The following is a 27,875-nucleotide window of genomic DNA, read 5'->3' as shown; positions in this document are numbered from 1 at the left end:
ATGGTGGAATGTCAACAATCGGGAGATACACCCGATATTTACAATTATAATATGGTCGTGTGACAGTTCTGATCTACGCTGACAATACTGAAAGGTTTGTAAATCAACGAGGAGGAAAATCTCATCAGAAATAGCAGTACCTTTATCTTATGAACAGCTGTCGATAAAAACTGGGGAAAACGGAGAATGTTTTTTCGGTTTATAATGCATACCTGTGATTTTTTTCTGTGATGCACCATACCAGAACAATTTTGAAACGCATCGACAAGAGGAGGCTCCTTCCCAAAAATATACCCATGGTAAGTTATTTTGTATGCATAAAATTAAGCATCTACGAAGACTGAGGACTCGCATCCCAAAAAACGGTTTTACAAGTTTAACAAACATCTCATAAAACTGGAATCTCTACAGAAGATGAGGTAATATTATAAATCAACAGGACAAAAATATACAAATGGAATGAAATTAGGTCAACATGGTAAAATTAGGTCAACAAAATGAAAAAGTAGGTCAATAACATAAAATTAGGTCACCAGTCACAAATTAGGCCAACCATTTTGTAACCAGCAGCACTTGCCTTTAAGCTGCATATTTCACATAAAATTAGTTTGTACAAGAAAAAAAAAATGATTAAGGATATCTACATATTTTTTTCTGTGCACTGATCATGATATCCCTAAAGAATAATTAAATGGAAAAAGAAACATAAATCTAGTTACAATGTTGATTCTTCCTTATAGCGAGATAAATAGGAAGACTTTCCAACACATTTCCTCACAAACTCTTCTTCTGTAATTCAAATTTTTTCTGGTCACAATTCCGATAAGATATAAATATTCTTATTCCGGAAAAGGAGTAAGTTCTGATTGTTTAAATTATATTTTCTTTTTATAATTAAAAAAAAAATGATAATTTATCCTCTAAGTTGAATACCGTAAATAAAAAAAATTACGATTTTGAGATATATTTTTTTTCTTTCCCTTATATGTTAAATTGTCATGAAGTCTGACCTTAAATAATTTTCAAACAATATTTAGAGGTTTCCCTGCAGCTACAAACAGGCCTCTCCCAGAAAACTGTTCCTCAGAGAACAATATATTTCTGTTTGATTTAAATGCAAGTACTTTGACAAATACAAACTGACAACGGTTTAACGAAATAAAGATGTATATACTTTCTCTTTTAATCCTTTCCTTGCCTAAATTATTTAAATATTTCTTCCTCATTTACAATATCACCACATCCAACACATACCTCGAGGAGAGTCATGCATTGTACATCAACATAAACCATTCAGTGTCCCAAGAAAAACAAGCATATTTCCTGCATCTATTTCTTACACATTAATTAATTCATGCATTCTTGATTAAGTCTTTCTTCATAAAAAGAAATAAAAAATGTTTTAATATGATAATTTTTCCTACATTAGATAAATTTTGATATTATATTAACTGATTCTTTCTTAAAAAAATATAGAAGATGACAATTTTTTTATTAGTAATTATAAATCAATTAACTTTGATATGATTACATTTTATGTATCTCCTTTAATTAATAATTATAAATTAATTAACTTTTATATGACTATCTCCTTTAATTAATAATTATAAATTAATTAACTTTGATATGACTATCTCCTTTAATTAATAATTATAAATTAATTAACTTTGATATGATTTTCTCCTTTAATTAATAATTATTCCTCGTTATAATTCCTTTACAGAAATCAGTCTTGTCCATATATTCCTGTTTGGATTATATTGAATCTTTTCCTCTAGACCGCCACATTTTTGAAATCCTTCACATAAAAGTACATTACGTTGTAGGATCTGACGAGGATACTACACCTAAGACTGTTTCTGTTGATTTTATCAAGAGTGACTATAAAGTCTTAAACTGTTACAGGCCACCAGAACACAAAACTATTGTCACGTCTAACAGATTACTGGACAATTCAAATCAAACATTTCCTGTCATCAATTTGAAAGAATGCTACATTTTTGACAAGTGCAATCTTTACTGGGCTATTTTTCTCTAAACAGGCATAAAATGGCACCCATGTTAAGGAAATATATCTAATGTATACCTTAAATCGTAATACTTTATGCTCATCAGACTAAATATTAAATATATAATGGCAAAGCACGGTCAAATTTCTTTGGAATGCAAATAATTTCGTTTAATTCAAATCTAAAGATAAAATAAGAAGCTCAAACTTTTTAAAGGTGTAAATAGTGTTAAGTATGTCAATTTTGTATTATTTAAAAAAGAATAATAGTCTTTTGTTAAAAGAACAACAATAGCCTATTGATAAAAGAAGAACCTATTATTTTTTTCAATTGATCATAATTTATCTTTATCAGTATAATGTAGCAACTTTCACTCTATTTCATCCTGATTTCAAAATGATTGGAAATCTATTATAATTTTATCACATAATTTGAATTATAGAACTACATTATCAGCTAATTTATATTAAGATTATAATTATATTGTAGATATCAAGACAACCAGTTGATACAGAGAAGTAGAATGTACCGAGGTCAAAATAAATCAGTTTTATGTTCTTTCACAAATATTAAAAGGGTTTTACTGTAAGAATTCAACAGATGACTAAGAATTTAATTCAATACCAAATGAAAACTTTCCAGGTTAATAACCATTATTAGTATTTGTCATGTATGTAAACATTAGTCTGTTCAACAACCAAAGAAAAACCACTTTCAACCTGTTTTACAGTGAAATAAAATAATAATTCAATGCATATTTTGAATAAATGCTACTTGATAGAACAAGATGTCCTACCAGGTGCTGGACGATTTTGGCCGGCTTCCCAACATTCTGTCCAAAGTGAATAAGGCAAACATGTGGTGATTGGCTCGTGTTGAATGGTGACCTTGTGAAGGTCTAGGTCAAGTGGTGACCTTGTGAAGGTCAAGGTCTAATGGTGACCTTGTGAAGGACAAGGTCAAGGCAAATCTTTTCTAGTGACATATGGCTGGAAATTCCCTTAAGTTTGTTGTGAGGCTCAGATCCAAAATTAATGTTCACCATAATTTGCTATAACAGGCTTTGCCTGAACCTGCATTGACCTTGGTGACCTTTAACCTTTAGGAGAGTTCAGTAAACCCAGTTGATAGGGACCCACTGTGACTCTGTGCCAAGGTCGTTGAGTGCCATTCTCAGTTGTTTGTATGCGTCCTCGAAACTGTCGTTGACAATTGTCATGTCAAACAACCCTTTATAGACTCGTTCAATCTGGGCGCTCTCTTCGACTGCCTTGCGATAGTCGTCGTCCTGCAAGACAAAATGATGGTTTACAGAAACTGAACATTCCAAGCAGATCTTGCAAGAAAACAGAAACTGGATTGTAAGTAAAATGCTAAATTCCAAATCTTTAGCTACAGCATAAAACATTAGATAACTTAAAGAGGCATAACTCTAGATATTCATTAAAATTAGAAAAAAAAATAAAAAAATCAAAATCAAAAACTAAACTAATGAAAGGGTACTGATTATATGTACTTTTCAGAAAACAATTTTCAACAGTGCAAAGAGTTTTACTTTGGGAAAATAATTTAAGGATATTGCAATTATTTTGATGAAATCATGCAAACCTATTAACTACTTTAAATATTATTCTACACTGGCCCCAGTCTCTACAATATCATCAACAGAATTAAGCTTTATAGTTATGTTCTAATGAATACGGGCATGCTAATTCATCAAGTCCAACTACTCTGGTTGTGCTAATTCATCAAGTCCCACTACTCTGGTTGTGCTATTTCATCGAGTACTGCTACTGTAGGTGTGCTAATTCATCTAGTACTACTGCTACTGTAGGTGTGCTAATTCATCGTGTACTGGTACTGTGGGTGTGATTATTCATGGAGTACTACTACTGTGAGTGTGCTAATTCATGGAGTACTGTTACTGTGGGTGTGCTAATTCATCGAGTACTACTACTGTAGGTGTGCTAATTCATGGAGTACTACTACTGTGGGTGTGCTAATTCATGGAGTACTACTACTGTGGGTGTGCTAATTCATGGAGTACTACTACTGTGGGTGTGCTAATTCATGGAGTACTACTACTGTGGGTGTGCTAATTCATGGAGTACTACTACTGTGGGTGTGCTAATTCATGGAGTACTACTACTGTGGGTGTGCTAATTCATGGAGTACTACTACTGTGGGTGTGCTAATTCATGGAGTACTACTACTGTGGGTGTGCTAATTCATGGAGTACTGCTACTGTGAGTGTGCTAATTCATTAAGCACTGTTACTGTGTGTGTGCTAATTCATCGAGTACTACTACTGTGAGTGTGCTAATTCATGGAGTAATGTTACTGTGGGTGTGCTAATTCATCGAGTACTGTTACTGTGGGTGTGATAATTCATCGAGTACTGCTACTGTGTGTGTGCTAATACATTGAGTACCGCTACTGTGTATTTGCTAGTTCATCGAGTACCGCTACTGTAGGTGTGCTAATTCATTGAGTACTACTACTGTAGGTGTGCTAATTCATCGAGTACCGCTATTGTGGGTGTGCTAATTCATTGAGTACTGCTATCACGTACTGCTACTGTGAGTTTGCTAATTCATTGAGTACTGCTACTGTGGGTGTGCTAATTCATGAAGTAATGTTACAATAGGTGTACTAGTTCATTATAGCACTAATCTGCTTAAAGTCAGCGACAGGCTAAAATATGTCTGCTACAAAAAAATAAAGTATCAAAACTTACGGTTTTTAAATCAATTTTTCCAGCTCCAGATTTCTGAAATGAAATATTCAGTATAATGATCAATCACAGTTATTAAAATGCTGTTGTGTCATTTGACATCTGATATCAATTTAACATGAAATTTAAGGAAGGAAAAGAATTGCTGTATTTATCCTGAAATTAGCCCCATCCTATAGTGTAAACCTATAGTATTAAAGTTTGGGGAGGGCTAAGTTGTGAATAATTTTAAGATTATTATTTTAGAATTGATGATTATGCAAAACTGAACAAGGGGGCTTATTTGCAAATAAATATGAAATAAACAACATTTTGTTATTGCTTATATTTTGGTAGATATTTACAAGAGATATTGGAGAGTATGTTGTCCTGAGTTACAACAGACTTACACTCTACATAGCTAGATTTATGTCCTTTTTCATTACATGTTTTTACAATGTACAATTACAATATCTTAATCACAGATCTTGTAGAATTTCAATGTATGTTTAGTTATAAATTTCTAGATTGTCAACGCAGTCGAGCCCAAAAGTCAGTCATCTATGTAAATCTTCATTACAGAGAATAAAAAACCTGTCATCCGTGTGTAGGATGTTCCAATGTTGTCTAGACTTTCCCCTCTTTGTTATGTTAAAGACTCTATCCACATGTACACAATACTTACCCCTCTCCGCACAACAATGCCTTTCTGTCGGCCATAGTCATACATCCGTTTAAGAGCTTCTGCGCTGGGTGCCGCTATGAACACCACAAATGGCATGAACTCAGCTGTCTTAAGGATTTTCAGCGACTGTAAACAATAAAATTTCATAAACTTGTATAAATATATGTAAGGACTGACATGTTTTAACCCCATAATGACACCATATGTAGACAATAAAAACTTTATTTATTTTACAACAATTGTGAAACAAATTCTACCAACTTATATCAATCACTCTTGTTTGCCCTGAATGGAAGTGCGCGAAGGGTCTTACTGTGTGAGGAAACCAGAGTATTTGGTTTGTTTTGTTTAACGTCCTATTAACAGCCATGGTCATTTAAGGATGAGCCAGGTTTTCGAGGTGGAGGAAAGCCGGAGTACCCGGAGAAAAACCACCGGCCTAAGGTCAGTACCTGGCAACTGCCCCACGTAGGTTTCGAACTAGCAACCCAGAGGTGGAGGGCTAGTGATAAAGTGTCGGGACACCTTAACCACTCGGCCACTGCGGCCCCTTTGACTCTTGGAATTGAAGGAAATTAGGAACCGGAGTACGTAGAGCAAACCTGTGTGGTCAGGCAGGTGACCCCATACCTTGTCTGATCAGGGGAATCGAACCCTGGTCATCTAGATGAAAGACATCATATGACATATCCACCAAACAAATGGACAATGTGTCAAACTGTCATTATTGGGAAAGTGATATTGATAATTGGAATGAGAGTTAATATTCAGCATGTCATTAAACACAGTCACAAAATACATGAATTCATTCCATGATGTATTCTCGGTCATTACTAAATTTCACACAACGTAGAAAAGAAACAAATCTTACCGTGGGGTTGACATCGAGGACACACATTTTCCCCGCACTTGTGACATGGTTTATAGAGTCTATCTTTGTGCCGTACAAATTTCCGTTGTATTCACCGTACTCCAGGTAAAGTCCCGCCTTAATGTCATCCTCCATTGTCTCACGGTCCGTAAAATAGTAGCCTTTACCATTCACCTCCCCATCTCTCATATCGCGACAGGTATCTGTAGACAAACACAGGTAAACATCAGGTGTGATCACAGGTAAAATCTCATCTACTGACACGTGATCAGTTTTGATCACAGGTAAAATCTCATCTACTGACACGTGATCAGGTATGATCACAGGTCATATTTCATCTACTAAAACATGATCAGGTGTGATCACAGGTAAAATCTCATTTACTTACTCGTGATCAGGTGTGATCACAGGTAAATCTCATCTACTGACTCCTGATCAGGTGTGATCATAGGTAAAATCTCATCTACTAACTCGTGATCACAGGTGATACCTCATCTACTGACTCATGATCAGATGTGATCACAAGTAATATCTCATCTACTGAATCGTGATCAGGTGTGATCAGTTAATATCTCATCTACTGACATGATTAGCGCAGGGTGAACACAGATATGGTTAAAATAAATTTTAAGTTATCTTTAAAAAATCCTTATTAATTTTTTTTAATTCTCAACAATAAAAGACATTAAACATTTTTCTTTTACAATTTTCGGTTATCACATAATCGTCTGTTATCCAGTGAATTTGTACGCGTAATTTTAAAATCAGAAATAAGAAATTGATCATGACATCATAATCTGGACAAGGATGTTATGTCATGAATTTAAAATGGAGAAACAAAATGGCTGCCCCCATTTACTTCCGTCCTCCATATTTTGACTGTAAAACCTGTCAAAATGTCTGTTTTTTTTAATCATGTGCTAAAAAACGTATCATAAATCTATTTCATTTCATATGAAATTTCATGAAACTCATCTAAGTTTTCAATTTTGCTTGGGGCTCACAAAAATTGTATAGTAACAAACATACGTGGCATGACGGCCCCAAATCTGCGAGGATCATCTTTGAGGAGTCTTTCTTTGAGTGATCTACGGCCGACGCCATTCGCTCCGACAATAATTAGTGTTTTCCTCTCGAATGGTGGCATACGTGCAACCTCTTCATAAATTGTCAAGTCACATCTGTCAAAATCTGGAACAAACATCAATGCAAGATTGAAAGATATCAATTGTAAGGGTTTTGGTGCGAAAAAAAAGTCAACAAAATTGTAAAATGTGAAAAAACCCAAAAACGTTGATGTGGGGTGGGACGTCGACGTGGACCCTGGAGGTACAGCATTAGCCGATGGTTACTCGTAACTGGTGAGTTAAATATGGCAGGAATAAAGAAGACATTTTTTTAAAGTGCATTTTAGATGTTTTATTGATGATTATCCCGTGTCATTTTAAGGAATCTTTATCCATTTTAAAAAGGCTGTGGTTAAAGTTCTGCTGAACGCTGGATAATTACTTCAAAACCTCACTTGAATTGGCATATAGTATGATTAAGTTTAATTCTTAGATCAATTAATCTGTGATGACCATTAAATTTCTTGATAAACCACATCGAGATTTTCCCTACGTAAATAAGGAGATAGATTATCTAGTGTGTAGTAAGTGTTTTTTCGGAAGAATCATTTCCAGTCCAAGCTTGAACTCATCATGATTTATCATAAAAATAAGCAATATTTTGATCCCCAAAAAGTTCTGAATGAATTTTATCTCGGGTAAAGTCACCAAGCATAGCTAGAGGTTTCTGTGTTACACAGCTCCTAAAAATTGGACGATGGAAAGAGCCTCCATGTTGGGCTTTTCGTTTTACGCACACAATACCTGTATATACAATAACAGTTACAAAGAAATTATAAATATAGGTGAAAATAATGACCACAAAACTGTAGATCAACTCTCAAACAGTTTTACTATGTAGCTGATAGACATAAAGAATTAACAAAAATTAACTAAAATACAAACCTGTAGTATTTTTAGTTGCATATTTGATCTTTTTCTTCTTCCTTCTTTTTAAACCACACACTGAAATAATAAAAATAGAGGATATCTAACAGTGTCTGCAGTAATACCAAATATCTTTCACAAATGAGACTAATATTTTGATATTTTTCACGAGTGCGCAGCAATAAAAACTTGAAATTGTCACTGATAAATGAGTAATTTTCAAGGAATTACAAAGTTAAAGTTTTAGGTTCACTTTTATTCTTTCAAGAAGTCACGAGAGCTTTTCATAAAAGGCAGCATAGTTTTTATACCTTCCTCATATCAGTGGAACACAACGTCATTGTTGTCACAACAATAGAGGTCACATGACCAATCAGTGTTACGGTTGAATAACACTATGTATTGTAATGGGAGGTAGGAGAGCTTCAATAGCCCAAATCATGATCTTGATATTACGTACATAAACTAGATTTGGAGTAGTCGTAGTCGGGTTGTACGAAGGCTTTTCTCTTCTCCTCCAAGGGCTGTGAAGGAATCAGGCCTGTCTGTCCATCCTCATCCTTTGTTACCACTCTCGCCTACAAAAATATGTCAAATAATTAAATGTCAAGGTTATAGAGATGTCAAATAATTAAATGTCAAGGTTATAGAGATGTCAAGGTTATAGAGATGTCAAACAATTCAATGTCAAGGTTACAGAGATGTCAAATAATTAAATGTCAAGGTTATAGAGATGTCAAACAATTCAATGTCAAAGTTACAGAACTGTCAAACAATTCAATGTCAAGGTTATAGAGATGTCAAACAATTCAATGTCAAGGTTACAGAACTGTCAAACAATTCAATGTCCAGGTTACAGAACTGTCAAATAATTCAATGTTAAGGTTACAGAAATATCAAACAATTCAATGTCCAGGTTACAGAACTGTCAAATAATTCAATGTCAATTTTACAGAAATGTCAAATAATTCAATGTCAAAGTTACAGAACTGTCAAACAATTCAATGTCAAAGTTACAGAACTGTCAAACAATTCAATGTCAAAGATACAGAACTGTCAAACAATTCAATGTCAATTTTACAGAAATATCAATCAATTCAATGTCAAAGATACAGAACTGTCAAACAATTCAATGTCAAAGATACAGAACTGTCAAACAATTCAATGTTAAGGTTACAGAAATATCATTAAGTTTAATGTCAAGGTTATAGAAATATCAAACAGTTCAATGTCAAGGTTACAGAAATATCAAACAGTTCAATGTCAAGGTTGTAGAAATGTAACACAAGTCAATGTCCAGGTAACAGAACTGTCAAACAATTCAATGTCAAGGTTATAGAAATATCAAACAATTTAATGTTAAGCTAAAAGAGGTAACAGAACTGTCAAACAATTCAATGTCAAGGTTACAGAACTGTCAAACAATTCAATGTCAAGGTTATAGAAATGTCAAACAACAATTCAATGTCAAGGTTATAGAAATGTCAAACAACAATTCAATGTCAAGGTTACAGAACTGTCAAACAATTCAATGTCAAGGTTATAGAAATGTCAAACAACAATTCAATGTCAAGGTTATAGAAATGTCAAACAACAATTCAATGTCAAGGTTACAGAACTGTCAAACAATTCAATGTCAAGGTTATAGAAATGTCAAACAACAATTCAATGTCAAGGTTATAGAAATGTCAAACAATAATTCAATGTCAAGGTTACACAACCCAGGCCTCTACATACCTGCCACCAGTTTGGATCTTCTGAACTGAGAATTTGTAAAACATCTCCATCACTGAAGGTGAGGCCGGCATCAGCACAGGGAATCAGACGATCCTTCTTGGGGTCATAGTTAAAGTGTGCACGCATGTATTTCTGCAAAAAAGTTCATAAACCATGATAATGAATTCATTAAATGTAATTAAACATTTATAAATCTGGAAAGATTAAGTAAATAGAATGAATGTGAACATATCCATAACAAGGGCCCAATGTGCCCGAATCGCTCACCTGCAATGCAGTGATCTTTTCATATATGGATCCTGCTGTTATTTGAAAGCATGCTACAGGACCAATATAATGTCTCTCGGCACTTTGGCTATTCACTAGAAGTCATTTAAAGATTTAAGCATACATGATCAACATGACCTTGAATGTAAGTCAGGGTCATTCATTTGAACAAACTTGGTAGCCTTTCACCCCAGCATACTACAGACCCAATATCAACTCCCTGGGACTCTTGGTTACTGAGAAGAAGTCATTTAAATATTTCAGCCTTTTTGACCCCTTTGACCTTGAATAAAGGTCAAGGTCATTCATTTGAACAAACTTGGTAGCCTTTCACCCCAGCATGCTACAGACCCAATATCAACTCCCTGGGACTCTTGGTTATTGAGAAGAATTGTTTAAAGATTTTAGCCTTTTTGACCCCTGTGACCTTGAATGAAGGTCAACTTTATTCACAAACCTGGTAGCCATTCGCCCCAGCATGCTACAGGCTCAATATTAGGTCTCTGGGCCTTTTGGTTATTAAGAAGAAGTTGCTTGAATAGAAAAGTTGACGCCGGGCAGGTGAGCTAAAAATCACTTCAGTTAATCTTGAGAAATAATATAACAAAGCTCTTTATTAGTTGTGCTTGTTACCTGTGATTTAATCTGAGGGTCCACGACTGTTGGGACAATTTTGAGAGTGATGGATCCCTCTGTGAAGCGGATAATCTCCATGAGCTGTTCCGGGGAGAACACCTGGAGACCATTGACTTCTTTGATGATGTCTCCTACATGGAGTAAACCTAGAGAAACCAAACACATGGAGTAAACCTAGAGGAACCAAACACATGGAGTAAACCTAGAGGAACCAAACACATGGAGTAAACCTAGAGAAACCAAACACATGGAGTAAACCTAGAGAAACCAAACACATGGAGTAAACCTAGAGGAACCAAACACATGGAGTAAACCTAGAGAAACTAAACACATGGAGTAAACCTAGAGGAACCAAACACATGGAGTAAACCTACAGAAACCAAACACATGGAGTAAACCTAGAGGAACCAAACACATGGAGTAAACCTAGAGGAACCAAATACATGGAGTAAACCTAGAGGAACCAAACACATGGAGTAAACCTAGAGGAAACCAAACACATGGAGTAAACCTAGAGGAACCAAACACATGGAGTAAACCTAGAGGAAACCAAACACATGGAGTAAACCTAGAGGAACCAAACACATGGAGGAACCAAACACATGGAGTAAACCTAGAGAAACCAAACACATGGAGTAAACCTAGAGAAACCAAACACATGGAGTAAACCTAGAGGAACCAAACACATGGAGTAAACCTAGAGGAACCAAACACATGGAGTAAACCTAGAGGAACCAAACACATGGAGTAAACCTAGAGGAACCAAACACATGGAGTAAACCTAGAGGAACCAAACACATGGAGTAAACCTAGAGAAACCAAACACATGGAGTAAACCTAGAGGAACCAAACACATGGAGTAAACCTAGAGAAACCAAACACATGGAGTAAACCTAGAGGAACAAAACAAGTATTTTTACTTGTGGTAGAGGTGTAAAATACATTTAAATAGTGGATAATACAATGTACAGTGGAATGCTCAAGAACGGCTTGGGGATCTGTGATTTGTTATATTAGCTATTAAATAATTTAAGGGTCATAGCCTGATAATTTCTGTATTCTACATATATCTAATCAGAAAAGTGCACACAGCAGGTTTCACCTGAATAATCTCAACAGGGAAGACAACTAGATGCCAACTGTCTCTGAGCTACAGATGACTGGAGATACCACCTGTCTCTGAGCTACAGATGAATGGAGATACCACCTGTCTCTGAGCTACAGATGAATGGAGATACCACCTGTCTCTGAGCTACAGATGACTAGAGGTGCCACCTGTCTCCGAGCTACAGATGACTAGAGATACCACCTGTCTCTGAGCTACAGATGACTAGAGGTGCCACCTGTCTCCGAGCTACAGATGACTGGAGATACCACCTGTCTCTGAGCTACAGACAACTAGATACCACCTGTCTCTGAGCTAGAGACAACTGGAGATACCACCTGTCTCCGAGCTACAGATGACTGGAGATACCACCTGTCTCTGAGCTCCAGATGACTGGAGATACCACCTGTCTCTGAGCTAGAAACAACTGGAGATGCGACCTGTCTCTGAGCTAGAGACAACTGGAGATGCCACCTTTCTCTGAGCTACAGACAACTAGATACCACCTGTTTCTGAGCTCCAGATGACTGGAGATACCACCTGTCTCTGAGCCAGAGACAACTGGAGATGCCACCTTTCTCTGAGCTACAGATGACTGGAGATACCACCTGTCTCTGAGCTACAGATGACTAGAGATGCCACCTGTCTTTGCGCTACATGTGACTTGAGATACCACCTGTCTCTGAGCTAGAGACAACTGGAGATGCCACCGGTCTCAGAGCTACAGATGACTGAAGATACCACCTGTCTCTGAGTTACAGATGACTGGAGATGCCACCTGTCTCTGAGCTAGAGACAACTGGAGATGCCACCTGTCTCCGAGCTACAGATGACTGGAGATCCACCTGTCTCTGAGCTACATGTGACTTGAGATACCACCTGTCTCTGAGCTACAGATGACTAGAGATACCACCGGTCTCTGAGCCACAGATGTCTGGAGATGCCACCTGTCTCTGAGCTACAAACAATTGGAGATGCCACCTGTTTCTAGGCCACAGATGACTGGAGATGCCACCTGTCTCTGAGCTAGAGACAATTGGAGATGCCACCTGTCTCTGAGCTACAGATGACTGGAGATACCACCTGTCTCTGAGCTACAGATGACTAGAGATACCACCTGTCTCTGAGCTACAGATGACTAGAGATGCCACCTGTCTCTGAGCTACAGATGACTAGAGATACCACCGGTCTCTGAGCCACAGATGTCTGGAGATGCCACCTGTCTCTGAGCTACAAACAACTGGAGATCCCACCTGTCTCTAGGCCACAGATGACTGGAGATGCCACCTGTCTCTGAGCTAGAGACAATTGGAGATGCCACCGGTCTCAGAGCTACAGATGACTAGAGACACCACATGTCTCTGAGCTGCAGATGTCTGGAGATGCCACCTGTCTCTGAGCTACAAACAACTGGAGATGCCACCGGTCTCAGAGCTACAGATGACTAGAGACACCACCTGTCTCTGAGCTACAGATGACTGAAGATGCCACCTGTCTCTGAGCTCCAGATGACTAGAGATGCCACCTGTCTCTGAGCTAGAGACAACTGGAGATGCCACCGGTCTCAGAGCTACAGATGACTGAAGATACCACCTGTCTCTGAGCTACAGATGACTGAAGATGCCACCTGTCTCTGAGCTCCAGATGACTAGAGACACCACCTGTCTCTGAGCTAGAGACAACTGGAGATGCCACCTGTCTCTGAGCTACAGATGACTGAAGATACCACCTGTCTCTGAGTTACAAACAACTGGAGATGCCACCGGTCTCAGAGCTACAGATGACTGGAGATGCCACCTGTCTCTGAGCTACAGATGACTGGAGATGCCACCTGTCTCTGAGCTACAGATGAATGGAGATACCACCTGTCTCTGAGCTACAGATGACTGGAGATACCACCTGTCTCTGAGCTACAGATGACTAGAGATACCACCTGTCTCTGAGCTACAGATGACTGAAGATACCACCTCTCTCTGAGCTACAGATAACTGGAGATACCACCTGTCTCTGAGCTACAGATGACTAGAGATACCACCTGTCTCTGAGCTACAGATGACTGGAGATAATGCCTGTCTCTGAGCTACAGATGACCAGCGATGCCACCTGTCTCTGAGCTACAGATGACTAGAGATGCCACCGGTCTCTAAGCCACAGATGACCGGGGATGCCACCTGTCTCTGAGCTAGAGACAACTGGAGACACCACCGGTCTCTGAGCTACAGATGACTTGAGATGCCACCTGTCTCTGAGCTACAGATGACTGGAGATGCCACCGGTCTCTGAGCTACAGATGACTTGAGATGCCACCTGTCTCTGAGCAACAGATGACCGGAGATGCCACCTGTCTCTGAGCTACAGATGACTGGAGATACCACCTGTCTCTGAGCTACAGATGACCGGGGATGCCACCTGTCTCTGAGCTACAAACAATGTCTATATAGTTGTATCACCTTTTTAATGACATACCCTAAAGCCACCTAGCATCACTAATGTGACTAAGTGTAAGGAAGTAGACATCACAGCTTTCACATCAGTAAATAAGGTGTAATAGGATGTTTAATTTTTACTCTTATAACGTCTTTGATAATAACAATTGTCTGAAATATCACTAAGGTCAAAGGTCACACTGTTCAGGGTGTTAAAAGGAAACTTCATATAATGTTATAACAATTTTGTATGTGGAAATCACGGGCATATCTGTATCTCTATGAATTCAAGGGAGATAACTCTAATTACTAATTGATTATCTGTACCTTGTTTGTCTATCATGCTGCCAGCCATAATTCGTGCGATGACGAGGTCGCTGTGCTCATCAATCTTCACTGTGATTCCCTTCAACAAAAAGATAATTTGGTTAGGCCTGAAGGTGCATGGCCAAACAAATCTGAGACAAAGTATCTAAACGGCTATCTATTTATTACAGTTATCAGGTAAATAGCCATGACCAAGATTTCAACATCCATTCTGTCATCTTAGCAACTCAATATCCAGTCTATTGTGATGTCAATTGGTCGTACTTAAAAACAATTTACTACTTTTATACACATACATCTACAGGCCAAACAAAACAAATTTTCTATTTCATGTTTCAAGTCCCTAGAGAATATGAGCTCTGCATAACTCACTGACAGTGTGTGAACTTTTATCTGTGGGTAGTATATGAACTGCCAGCAGTGTAGGGCAGAGTATGAACTTTGACCCTTTGGTAGTACATAAGCTTTGAACCGTTGCAAACATATGAAGTTTGATATACTAGCAGTTTATCAACTTTGACCTTTTGGCATTTTATGAACTTTCATCTATTAAGAATGTAGGAATTTGTACCCTTGTAGGGTATGAAATCTGACCTACCAGCAGTATAACAACTTTGACCTAATGACACTTTATGAACTTTGACCTAGTGGCAGGGTGTGAACTCAGACCTACAAGCAGAATATGAACTTTGACCTAATAACACTTTATTAAGTATGACAGTGCATGAACTTTGACCTACTGATATTGACTTACCAGGGGAGCATTTTTGTCCTTGCGGATTCCTACAAGTCGGACTTGGTCGGCGACATTGTTGAAGACCATGGGCGGTGGTGGGGCACTTAACTGTGTCACGTCGTTCACGTCTTCCTCGTAGTTCTTGTCTGCAACGTCGTCATACGCAGCCATCACGGCCTAAAAACCAAGGGAAATAACTTAGTTTTGACATATTTTTCTTCTATGAACAGTAACTTTGAAATATTCAGTTTTATATAACATTTTATCAACAGTAATAAAGTGAGAAATAATCGGGGTCAATGGAAGGTATAAAACACGTAAAATATGAAGTGAATGTTTTAACTAACGACATGGAAGTTAAACAAGCCCGAATTCCTCTAGTGAACATTCAGACTAGTTTTATAACTGCCCTCATTAATCACTTTTTTATCGAGATCGTCCCTAACAATTGGGGACAGGTGTAAGTAACTGAGTGACAAAGTAGATGTCACCCTCGCCTTTCACCATTAGGTTTGATTGGATGTGAAATGTAAGGGGTCACAATCTAGGTCACCTGGGTTTCCCCCTATGCAGTTTTCTACCATTTCCCTTCCACCTTGGTCCCCTCCTCACACATATCGTTCTGTCCGGGTTGAAGTAAGGTGTATTAACCTCACAATATAGTAAGGTGTGTTAACCTCACAATAAAGTAAGGTGTATTAACCTCACAATAAAGTAATTAAGGTGTATTAACCTCACAATAAAGTAAGGTGTATTAACCTCACAATAAAGTAAGGTGTATTAACCTCACAATAAAGTAAGGTGTATTAACCTCACAATAAAGTAATTAAGGTGTATTAACCTTCAATAAAGTAAGGTGTATTAACATCACAATAAAGTAAGGAGTATTAACCTCACAATAAAGTAATTAAGGTGTATTAACCTCACAATAATGTAAGGTGTATTAACCTCACAATAAAGTTAGGTGTATTAACCTCACAATAAAGTAATTAAGGTGTATTAACCTCACAATAATGTAAGGTGTATTAACCTCACAATAAAGTAAGGTGTATTAACCTCACAATAAAGTAATTAAGGTGTATTAACCTCCAATAAAGTAAGGTGTGTTAGCCTCACAATAAAATAAGGTGTATTAACATCACAATAAAGTAAGGTGTATTAACCTCACAATAAAGTTAGGTGTATTAGCCTCACAATAAAGTTAGGTGTATTAACCTCACAATAAAGTTAGGTGTATTAACCTCACAATAAAGTTAGGTGTATTAACCTCACAATAAAGTTAGGTGTATTAACCTCACAATAAAGTAAGGTGTATTAACCTCACAATAAAGTAAGGTGTATCAACCTCACAATAAAGTAATTTAGATGTATTAGCCTCACAATAAAGTAAGGTGTATTAGCCTCACAATAAAGTAATTTAGATGTATTAGCCTCACAATAAAGTTAGGTGTATTAACCTCACAATAAAGTAAGGTGTATTAACCTCACAATAAAGTTAGGTATATTAACCTCACAATAAAGTTAGGTGTATTAACCTCACAATAAAGTAAGGTGTATTAACCTCACAATAAAGTTAGGTGTATTAACCTCACAATAAAGTTAGGTATATTAACCTCACAATAAAGTTAGGTGTATTAACCTCACAATAAAGTTAGGTGTATTAACCTCACAATAAAGTAAGGTGTATTAACCTCACAATAAAGTAAGGTGTATTAACCTCACAATAAAGTATGGTGTATTAACCTCACAATAAAGTTAGGTGTATTAACCTCACAATAAAGTAAGGTGTATTAACCTCACAATAAAGTTAGGTATATTAACCTCACAATAAAGTTAGGTGTATTAACCTCACAATAAAGTAAGATGTATTAACCTCACAATAAAGTAATTTAGGTGTATTAACCTCACAATAAAGTAAGGTGTATTAACCTCACAATAAAGTTAGGTATATTAACCTCACAATAAAGTTAGGTATATTAACCTCACAATAAAGTTAGGTATATTAACCTCACAATAAAGTTAGGTGTATTAACCTCACAATTAAGTAAGGTGTATTAACCTCACAATAAAGTTAGGTATATTAACCTCACAATAAAGTAAGGTGTATTAACCTCACAATAAAGTAATTAAGGTGTATTAACCTCACAATAAAGTAAGGTGTATTAACCTCACAATAAAGTAAGGTGTATTAACCTCACAATAAAGTTAGGTGTATCAACCTCACAATAAAGTAAGGTGTATTAACCTCACAATAAAGTAAGGTGTGTCAGCCTCACAATAAAGTAAGGTGTATTAACCTCACAATAAAGTTAGGTGTATTAACCTCACAATAAAGTAAGGTGTATTAACCTCACAATAAAGTCAGGTGTATTAACCTCACAATAAAGTTAGGTGTATTAACATCACAATAAAGTTAGGTGTATTAACCTCACAATAAAGTAATTTAGGTGTATTAACCTCACAATAAAGTAAGGTGTATTAACCTCACAATAAAGTAAGGTGTATTAACCTCACAATAAAGTAAGGTGTATTAACCTCACAATAAAGTTAGGTGTATTAACCACACAATAAAGTAAGGTGTATCAACCTCACAATAAAGTAAGGTGTATTAACCTCACAATAAAGTTAGGTGTATTAACCACACAATAAAGTAAGGTGTATCAACCTCACAATAAAGTAAGGTGTATTAACCTCACAATAAAGTTAGGTGTGTCAGCCTCACAATAAAGTAAGGTGTATTAACCTCACAATAAAGTTAGGTGTATTAACCACACAATAAAGTAAGGTGTATCAACCTCACAATAAAGTAAGGTGTATTAACCTCACAATAAAGTAATTAAGGTGTATTAACCTCACAATAAAGTAAGGTGTATTAACCTCACAATAAAGTAAGGTGTATTAACCTCACAATAAAGTAATTAAGGTGTATCAACCTCACAATAAAGTAATTAAGGTGTATTAACCTCACAATAAAGTAAGGTGTATTAACCTCACAATAAAGTAAGGTGTATTAACCTCACAATAAAGTAAGGTGTATTAACCTCACAATAAAGTTATTAAGGTGTATTAACCTCACAATAAAGTAAGGTGTATTAACATCACAATCAAGTAAGGTGTATTAACCTCACAATAAAGTAATTAAGGTGTATTAACCTCACAATAAAGTAAGGTGTATTAACATCACAATCAAGTAAGGTGTATTAACCTCACAACAAAGTAAGGTGTATTAACCTCACAATAAAGTTAGGTGTATTAACCTCACAATAAAGTAAGGTGTATTAACCTCACAATAAAGTTAGGTGTATTAACCTCACAATAAAGTAAGGTGTATTAACCTCACAATAAAGTAAGGTGTATTAACCTCACAATAAAGTAATTAAGGTGTATTAACCTCACAATAAAGTAAGGTGTATTAACATCACAATCAAGTAAGGTGTATTAACCTCACAACAAAGTAAGGTGTATTAACCTCACAATAAAGTTAGGTGTATTAACCTCACAATAAAGTAAGGTGTATTAACCTCACAATAAAGTTAGGTGTATTAACCTCACAATAAAGTAAGGTGTATTAACCTCACAATAAAGTAAGGTGTATTAACCTCACAATAAAGTTAGGTGTATTAACCTCACAATAAAGTAATTAAGGTGTATTAACCTCACAATAAAGTAAGGTGTATTAACCTCACAATGAAGTATTCTTTCCCAATGTCAGATGTGACTTACTGTAAAGTTTGGCGAAGAGAGAAGTTTTTCCAGCTCCACAGCTTGAGAGTCGGTCCCTAAACTGGCGATATCGTTGATACAGTCTGCGACCATCTTGCTAGCTGAATCGTCACTCGGCTGGTCCTCGGGATCTTGTTCCAGGCGGTCTTGGGCCTATAGTTTATACAAGGTTTTTTAGAGTATAATTTTGGCTGAAGCTATTGTCAAGGACAGGGGTGAAAATATTAAAACTCAGAATTATTTATCAAATTTAATCCCTGTTTTATTCACCAATGTTTAATTACAGTCAACTGAAGACCAATATAAAATGAAGAATTACAATATGATTAAACAAAGAGTAACACTGGTCCTTTTCTATCCTGATGTAAATGTTCGAGTGGGTATACAGACTTCCAGTAGACTGTATATCTTGGACTCCCCAAAATAACATTTGACTCTTGGTTTGGTTTGGTTAATTTGTTTAACGTCCTATCAACAGCCAGGGTCATTTAAGGACGTGCCAGGTTTTGCAGGTGGAGGAATGCCGGAGTACCCGGAGAAAAACCACCGACTTACGGTCCGTACCTGGCAACTGCCCCACGTAGGTTTCGAACTCGCAACCCAGAGGTGGAGGGCTAGTGATAAAGTGTCGGGACACCTTAACCACTCGGCCACTGCGGCCTCTCTTAACCCTTAGTATTGAAGGAAATTAGGTACAGGCTATTTTCCCCACACTGGCTTTTGCTGCCTCAGTCCACCACGAATCCCGGTTATTATGGAATCCTTTTTCTGTCCAGAATTATTTGTAGCCCCGGGCAAGTTGCCATATTTGACCCCTGGACATTCATTAGTGTCCACATCTAATGCCAGAGGTATAAGTGCCCTGTCTGAGATCACCAACACACCTTCACACCTCTCCATCAGAAAACAGTATTTTGGACAGAAAATTCACGAGATTTTGTTCATTTTTTTGGTGTATACATAACACTGGTACAGACCTTTTTCCAGGCATTCTAAGGTGATTTTTAGGGCGTTTATATTATGTTGGTGTGTATCGTAAATTACACAGACTTTTATGGTACGAAAGCTATTATAGAAACTGTTCATGAGGAGAAATCGCTAGACATCTAAGGTGTTTTTTGAATTATTATGCCACTATGAATATGATTTTTATAAATCTACTGACCCCTATAGAGAGTTAATTAAGTAACTTGTTGATGGTTTTAAATGTTTCATGGTCAAGAAATAGGTTAATTTTGGCCAACAACAGTAACATGATTGACTTCAAGGTGGCCAAGAAATTGTGTGTTTTTGGCCTACAACAATGATGAACTTTGAGGTGGTCAAGAAATTGTGTGACTTTGGCCAACAACAATGAGAAACATATGTGGTCAAGAAATTGAGATTTTTTCCAACCACAATGTCAGACTTTGAGGTGGTAGAGAAATTGTATGATTTTGGCCAAAAAAGAGAAAATTTGAGGTGGTTGAGAAATAAGGTGATTTTGGCCTACATCAATGTCGGACTTACCTGAACTAAAGACTCCAATAAAGGACTCTCCAGAAACTGTTTGAGGAAGGCCAAGTCATCCTGATCTGCACCGACCTCATCTCCTATCTCACCTAAGTTGTCTTGTAGAATCTGTAGTGAGGCTATCAAAGAGAACCTTAACTGATCAGATTTGGTTTAAGATGAAAGTCATATGAAAATAAAACAAACATATACAGAGCATTGAAAAAGCAATACATGTCCCCGACCGGGTCCCGCTGGCTGTTGTCATCCTTTACAATATATATCCCTACAGGGTCCCGCTAGCTGTTGTCATCCTTTACAATATATGTCCCCGATTGGGTCCCGCTAGCTGTTGTCATCCTTTACAATATATGTCCCCGACCGGGTCCCGCTAGCTGTTGTCATCCTTTACAATACATGTCCCCGACCGGGTCCTGCTAGCTGTTGTCGTCCTTTACAATACATATCCCTACAGGGTCCCGCTAGCTGTTGTCATCCTTTACAATACATGTCCCTGACCGGGTCCCGCTAGCTGTTGTCATCCTTTACAATACATGTCCCCGACCGGGTCCCGCTAGCTGTTGTCGTCCTTTACAATACAAGTCCCTACAGGGTCCCACTAGCTGTTGTGGTCCTTTACAATACATGTCCCCGACTGGGTCCCCCTAGCTGTTGTTATCCTTTACAATACATATCCCTACAGGGTCCCGCTAGCTGTTGTCATCCTTTACAATACATATCCCTACAGGGTCCTGCTAGCTGTTGTGGTCCTTTACAATACATATCCCTACAGGGTCCCGCTAGCTGTTGTCGTCCTTTACAATACATATCCCTACAGGGTCCTGCTAGCTGTTGTGGTCCTTTACAATACATATCCCTACAGGGTCCCACTAGCTGTTATCGTCCTTTACAATACATGTCCCCGACCGGGTCCCGCTAGCTGTTGTGGTCCTTTACAATACATATCCCTACAGGGTCCCGCTAGCTGTTGTGGTCCTTTACAATACATATCCCTACAGGGTCCCGCTAGCTGTTGTTGTCCTTTACAATACATGTCCCCGACTGGGTCCCGCTAGCTTTTGTTGTCCTTTACAATACATGTCCCCGACCGGGTCCCGCTAGCTGTTGTGGTCCTTTACAATACATGTCCCCGACCGGGTCCCGCTAGCTGTTGTGGTCCTGTACAATACATGTCCCCGACTGGGTCCCGCTAGCTGTTGTCGTCCTTTACAATACATATCCCTACAGGGTCCCGCTAGCTGTTGTCGTCCTTTACAATACATGTCCCCGGCCGGGTCCCGCTAGCTGTTGTCGTCCTTTACAATACATGTCCCCGACCGGGTCCCGCTAGCTGTTGTCGTCCTTTACAATACATGTCCCCGACTGGGTCCCGCTAGCTGTTGTTGTCCTTTACAATACATATCCCTACAGGGTCCCGCTAGCTGTTGTCATCCTTTACAATACAAGTCCCTACAGGGTCCCGCTAGCTGTTGTCGTCCTTTACAATACATGTCCCCGACTGGGTCCCGCTAGCTGTTGTCGTCCTTTACAATACATGTCCCCGACTGGGTCCCGCTGGCTGTTGTCCTCCTTTACAATACATATCCCTACAGGGTCCCACTAGCTGTTGTCGTCCTTTACAATACATGTCCCTACAGGGTCCCGCTGGCTGTTGTCGTCCTTAACAATACATGTCCCGACTGGGTCCTGCTAGCTGTTGTGGTCCTTTACAATACATGTCCCGACTGGGTCCCGCTGGCTGTTGTCGTCCTTAACAATACATGTCCCCGACTGGGTCCCGCTAGCTGTTGTCGTCCTTTACAATACATGTCCCTACAGGGTCCCGCTAGCTGTTGTCGTCCTTTACAATACAAGTCCCTACAGGGTCCCGCTAGCTGTTGTTGTCCTTTACAATGCATGTCCCTACAGGGTCCCACTAGTTGTTGTCGTCCTTTACAATACATATCCCTACAGGGTCCCGCTAGCTGTTGTCGTCCTTAACAATACATGTCCCGATTGGGTCCTGCTAGCTGTTGTGGTCCTTTACAATACATGTCCCGACTGGGTCCCGCTGGCTGTTGTCGTCCTTAACAATACATGTCCCCGACTGGGTCCCGCTAGCTGTTGTCGTCCTTTACAATACATGTCCCTACAGGGTCCCGCTAGCTGTTGTCGTCCTTTACAATACAAGTCCCTACAGGGTCCCGCTAGCTGTTGTTGTCCTTTACAATGCATGTCCCTACAGGGTCCCACTAGTTGTTGTCGTCCTTTACAATACATATCCCTACAGGGTCCCGCTAGCTGTTGTCGTCCTTTACAATACATGTCCCTACAGTGTCCCGCTAGCTGTTGTCGTCCTTAACAATACATGTCCCTACAGGGTCCCGCTGGCTGTTGTCGTCCTTAACAATACATATCCCTACAGGGTCCCGCTAGCTGTTGTCGTCCTTTACAATACATGTCCCTACAGGGTCCCGCTAGCTGTTGTCGTCCTTTACAATACATGTCCCTACAGGGTCCCGCTAGCTGTTGTCGTCCTTTACAATACATGTCCCCGACTGGGTCCCGCTAGCTGTTGTCGTCCTTTACAATACATATCCCTACTGGGTCCCGCTAGCTGTTGTGGTCCTGTACAATACATGTCCCCGACTGGGTCACGCTAGCTGTTGTCGTCCTTTACAATACATATCCCTACAGGGTCCCGCTAGCTGTTGTCATCCTTTACAATACATGTCCCCGACTGGGTCCCCCTAGCTGTTGTCATCCTTTACAATACATGTCCCCGACTGGGTCCCGCTAGCTGTTGTCGTCCTTTACAATATATATCCCTACAGGGTCCCGCTAGCTGTTGTCGTCCTTTACAATACATGTCCCTACAGGGTCCCGCTAGCTGTTGTCGTCCTTTACAATACATGTCCCCGACTGGGTCCTGCTAGCTGTTGTCGTCCTTTACAATTCATGTCCCTACAGGGTCCCGCTAGCTGTTGTCGTCCTTTACAATACATATCCCCGACTGGGTCCCGCTAGCTGTCATGGTCCTTTACAAATTAATTATCAAATTATATAATTATCAATAAATGTGACTGAATTATATAATTATCAAAACAAATGTGACTGGATTATATAATTATCAACAAATGTGACTGGTACATGTTTGTATTTTCATAAAATGGGACTGACTGTATGGATTAACTTAACAAGTGTGATTAACATAAATACTGTACAAATCTCCACACAATTCTATACAAATCAAACAGTTTGACCCGTTGATATCACAGCTTACCTAAGCCCGCTTCGTCGGTCGCAGCCGGCATTTCTCTGCTAGAGCGATCTGAAAAACAAATATCAGTTTCTTTACACATTTATTAATAGAATTCACTAAAATACACAGTTTTTGTCATCCATACACACACTGCATCAAAGATGATCTTGTCATTTGAAATATTTCCTGTCTGTCGGTTGAAAGGACAATATCGTTTCGTACATGAACTGGAACCAATCGCGATGTACCCTTAATTTTTCATTTCAGGTCTCTAAGTGTACGTTAATAACAATTCCACAAACCACAACAAATTAAAAGTAAACAGTGTGGCTGTTTTCACCTACCGAACGAAAAACCACAGAATTAAACAAACTGGAACTGTCAAAAGATGTAAAACGTATATTGTTAAAAAATTACCAATTTTACAGACACAACTGTGACCATAAAAACCATTCAATCATATATAATTACGCTTAATCGCCTGGTATTTATAAATAGCTATTATGATTATAATTAACTGCTCAATTACTCACTTTATAAAACTGTCTTTTAAAGTTGTAAGAGTATCCCGACATAAAATGCATTCACTTTTCCCAAGTCCGTTTGAAGAGGCCCTCAATAAATGACTATAGCTGTGGATCGGATGTTAAACAATACAAAACTAAACCGTCTGTTAAAAGCAGCTGTGTTCATTTTCTGCCCTAATAAAATTTCGCCTGTGGTATATACACAGCATCCTGATTTGAATTATAGATTATCATAATTCAAAACATAAAACTATGTACATTGTACTTGATATTTTCACTATTTAGCTACAGGAAATGAATCATACCTATTAAATATGTATGTCCACACACGAGTCTGTTTTTTTTTTTTTTTTAGATACCGTACATGTAACAAATTTCTCCTCTCCTCCATCAGTCTCATGTGCATGGAGAAGATCATTTATAAGTCATGTTTCTTCTTCCCTAACCTTACCACAGACCAGTGTACATCAAATTAAAATGTCTAAAGTGTCGACATGTTTTGGAAAATATTTTAATGATTAATTATTTCAGTACTATAGAAACACATACGGTTTATCTTCTCAGGAAGTGAAATATAGACTGAGCTCTCAGAACAAAATAATTTTGATTTTTTACAGAAAAATTATTACAGACTTGTATTTAAATTTTCTTTCCAATTTTGTTGTTGTGTTGGTTGCTTATATATACCAACTTTAGGGCTTGTAACTTACATCCCGAATTCCCCCAAACCACTGTAATTCACATATTAAGACGGGCAAAAATTACAAATAGATAATTATAACTTTGTGGACCTAGCGGATTTGGTAAATAGAGGGAGATAACCCTTACAAATTGTAGCAATCTTACGAAGTTTCCACTGTTACATATCATTTTATTACATGATTAAATCGTTACATATAATCGATATTTAGATAATTCAGTATGTACAATGGAACATATGTATATCATCAAAGCTTACGTAATATTATTTCGCCCAGCTGCATCATATTAATTAAAGGGTTATCTCCCTTACATTTCATATTTAACAAGGGCGATAGAGGAAGATACCAAAGAATGTGTTAAATTTATCTAATGAACAAGTTTTATATAGATATATAGATTTATAATCAATCTGTGGCTGTTTGGGTGGTTTAGTACTGGGGTATTTTTAGGTGTTTTGGGGTAAACCGTTCCGTCCCTCTAAAGCCAAAGGGATAATATTTAGGTATACGTAGTAGATATAAATGTGCAGGCTTTTCCACTGGAGTTAGTTGTCAACTCCCTATAATGCACATCACTATATATTACATTATCATTTTAATACTGATCTGGTATACGTAATAGATAATGAAAAAAAAGTATAGTCCAGTAAAGATTCTTACAAATATTATTGTATGGTCCCACAAAAAGCACACCCATTAAATCTAAATTAGCTAAAGATTAGTTTCGGGTCACAGTGTCAAATATTGGATCCTCTATCTGTCATACAAATATCAGGATATACTGTTTTGCCCATCATAAAAGCCTGTGTTCGATTATTGGGTCACTAAAACAACTTTGCTGTCCCGGTTATTATAAAATACTGAATACAAATAAAACGGATAGCGTAACGCAATATTTTCACAGCGTTTCGTTTGTTTCGTCTATTTTTACTCCAGATTTGGATAAGCCGGAAATAACCTCAAGAGGTCACAATCAAAACAAGTATAGCGGTATATACAAATGGGATATATGCTTAAACGACAAAAGAGGCTTATAACCACTGATCTTGGATAGATATGGGCACAATAGTGTAACTGTGTTTATTTATCATAGCATTATAGAATTATGTAAGTTACATCGTATAAAATGTGAGTTAATTATTATAACTTTTAAGCGATTTCAATTAGAGGTGTCACAGCAACAGGTTCTACGTGCAATGGTGATTAGAGGTCACATGACAGCCTGTCAAAAGTTTCCTGTCGTGTAAACCTCTTATATTATTGGAGTAGGCGACTGATTACTCCTGGCCAGGTATTGGCAATGTTAAATCTATATATATATATATATATAACGGTATCAAGGTAAATTATAGATATGATATTTCTTATTCTGTGGTAAGTAATAACATTGATTTATATTAAGCTTTCAAATTGATCAACATGGCTAAAATAGTTCATTGTAAACCGGCCACACTAAAATAGCAATAGTGCGAAAAACCCCTATGGCGTATTTTAGTGTGACCCCTGTAAACACAGGTGCCTGACTCGTTTTATAATATAATAACATATGGAGTACATATAAATCTCGTGCTGTAAAACAATGTTAAATTTCTTCTGTCTGTATTGGGTACATTTGTATAATATGGAACCAGGACCTGGGACCAGGACGAGTAATTACCCCAATCGAAAGGATATCGTGATGCCAATATTTGTACAAAGTAAGGCACCGAAGGGGTAACGGTACTCCTTACATATTGGTGAGGTACCAAGGGGGTAACGCGGTACCACAAGGGTGTCTCAGGTGTTAATGTAATGTTTACCGTATAAACAATAATTATGTCACATATCTACATTGGCTTCACCAAGAAAACATAGCTTAAATACTATACTACGCCTTCAGGTGACACAAGAAACTCTTTTTTTTCCCCGTAAACATTGCTAAACTTATTTTCCCATTCGCTTCCGTATTGGGGTCGGCCATGTTTCCCCACACCTGTGTCGACGTACATAACTCCAGTGTTTTCTCGGTTAAACATCGGGCAAACGATCGATTTGTTGAGCGCAAAGTACTTACACACCGTCCAGCTCTCGATAACATCAAACATTCACGCCTAACTCTCGTTAATTGTTATTTCAAACAATATTTACCTCACCTGTAATCCCTCGATAGGTCTTTCCAAGACGCGATGAGAGCACCTGGATCACGTGACACAAATAAACTAGCCGAACTATTTTGTAACGCACTTTTTCATTGGTTGAGTGTCACTGGTATTCGCAAGCTGCCGACATCAGTTTGAAACAAAATTCCACTGCACTTACTCATATGTCAGAGTTTAAAAAATATCAAACAAATCTATTGTTTTAAAATAGAGTTTTTTTAGAAATACGACATGATTAAAGAAACTACACAAGGCGTGTCAATGCATTTGCTCGGCACCCATAATATCGGACTTCAGTACGACTATGTAGGAAAGTCTTGCTCAAGTCAACGTTTGGCGGTCGTTGAAAGATGACTGATTGGTCATGATGAAACATGTGGATGGGTGTGGTCTAGGCAGAGCCTTATAGGTCTCTGTCCAGGGGTATAATAATAACCACGAAGATGACACGGATAATTTGACAAACATAAATTATTTATCCAGACACTTTGTTTTTGCAAATATCAATTTGATCTATTCATCTTCAT

General features: G+C 37.9%; 1 protein-coding gene across 3 annotated transcripts; it reads right to left on the bottom strand.

The window, feature by feature from the left end:
• Nucleotides 1-53: 53 nt before the first annotated feature.
• On the bottom strand, nucleotides 54-27,405 carry LOC117317310 (MAGUK p55 subfamily member 6-like). 3 transcript variants are annotated; one of them, XM_033872097.1, is made up of 15 exons: nucleotides 27,343-27,405; nucleotides 24,004-24,051; nucleotides 20,739-20,860; nucleotides 19,230-19,382; nucleotides 15,525-15,683; nucleotides 14,771-14,849; nucleotides 10,910-11,058; nucleotides 10,010-10,141; nucleotides 8,733-8,850; nucleotides 8,291-8,350; nucleotides 7,308-7,469; nucleotides 6,279-6,481; nucleotides 5,408-5,533; nucleotides 4,747-4,779; nucleotides 54-3,297 (listed from the first exon to the last, which is right to left on the bottom strand). In XM_033872097.1, exons 2-15 carry the CDS (start codon nucleotides 24,032-24,034, stop codon nucleotides 3,121-3,123), a joined length of 1,704 nt encoding a protein of 567 aa, XP_033727988.1. In that variant the 5' UTR covers nucleotides 24,035-24,051; nucleotides 27,343-27,405; the 3' UTR covers nucleotides 54-3,120. The 3 variants fall into 3 exon arrangements, with proteins under 3 accessions (XP_033727988.1, XP_033727989.1, XP_033727990.1); XM_033872098.1 differs by having other exon boundaries at nucleotides 27,338-27,395; XM_033872099.1 differs by lacking the exon at nucleotides 27,343-27,405 and adding an exon at nucleotides 24,516-24,738.
• Between the last annotated feature and the right edge of the window lie 470 nt (nucleotides 27,406-27,875).

Source organism: Pecten maximus, chromosome 19 (assembly GCF_902652985.1).
Source record: "Pecten maximus chromosome 19, xPecMax1.1, whole genome shotgun sequence".
NCBI classification, from domain to species: domain Eukaryota; kingdom Metazoa; phylum Mollusca; class Bivalvia; order Pectinida; family Pectinidae; genus Pecten; species Pecten maximus.
This window is presented reverse-complemented; position numbering and strand designations above follow the sequence as displayed.

Coding starts and splice junctions, on each gene's coding strand:
- LOC117317310 (XM_033872097.1), bottom strand. CDS start 24,034: ATGCCGGCTGCGACCGACGAAGCGGGCTTAG. Junction 8,851..10,009: donor AAGATCCAAACTGGTGGCAG/GTATGTAGAGGC, acceptor ATATTTTTGTAG/GCGAGAGTGGTAACAAAGGA. Junction 5,534..6,278: donor TCCTCGATGTCAACCCCACG/GTAAGATTTGTT, acceptor TATTGTTTACAG/TCGCTGAAAATCCTTAAGAC.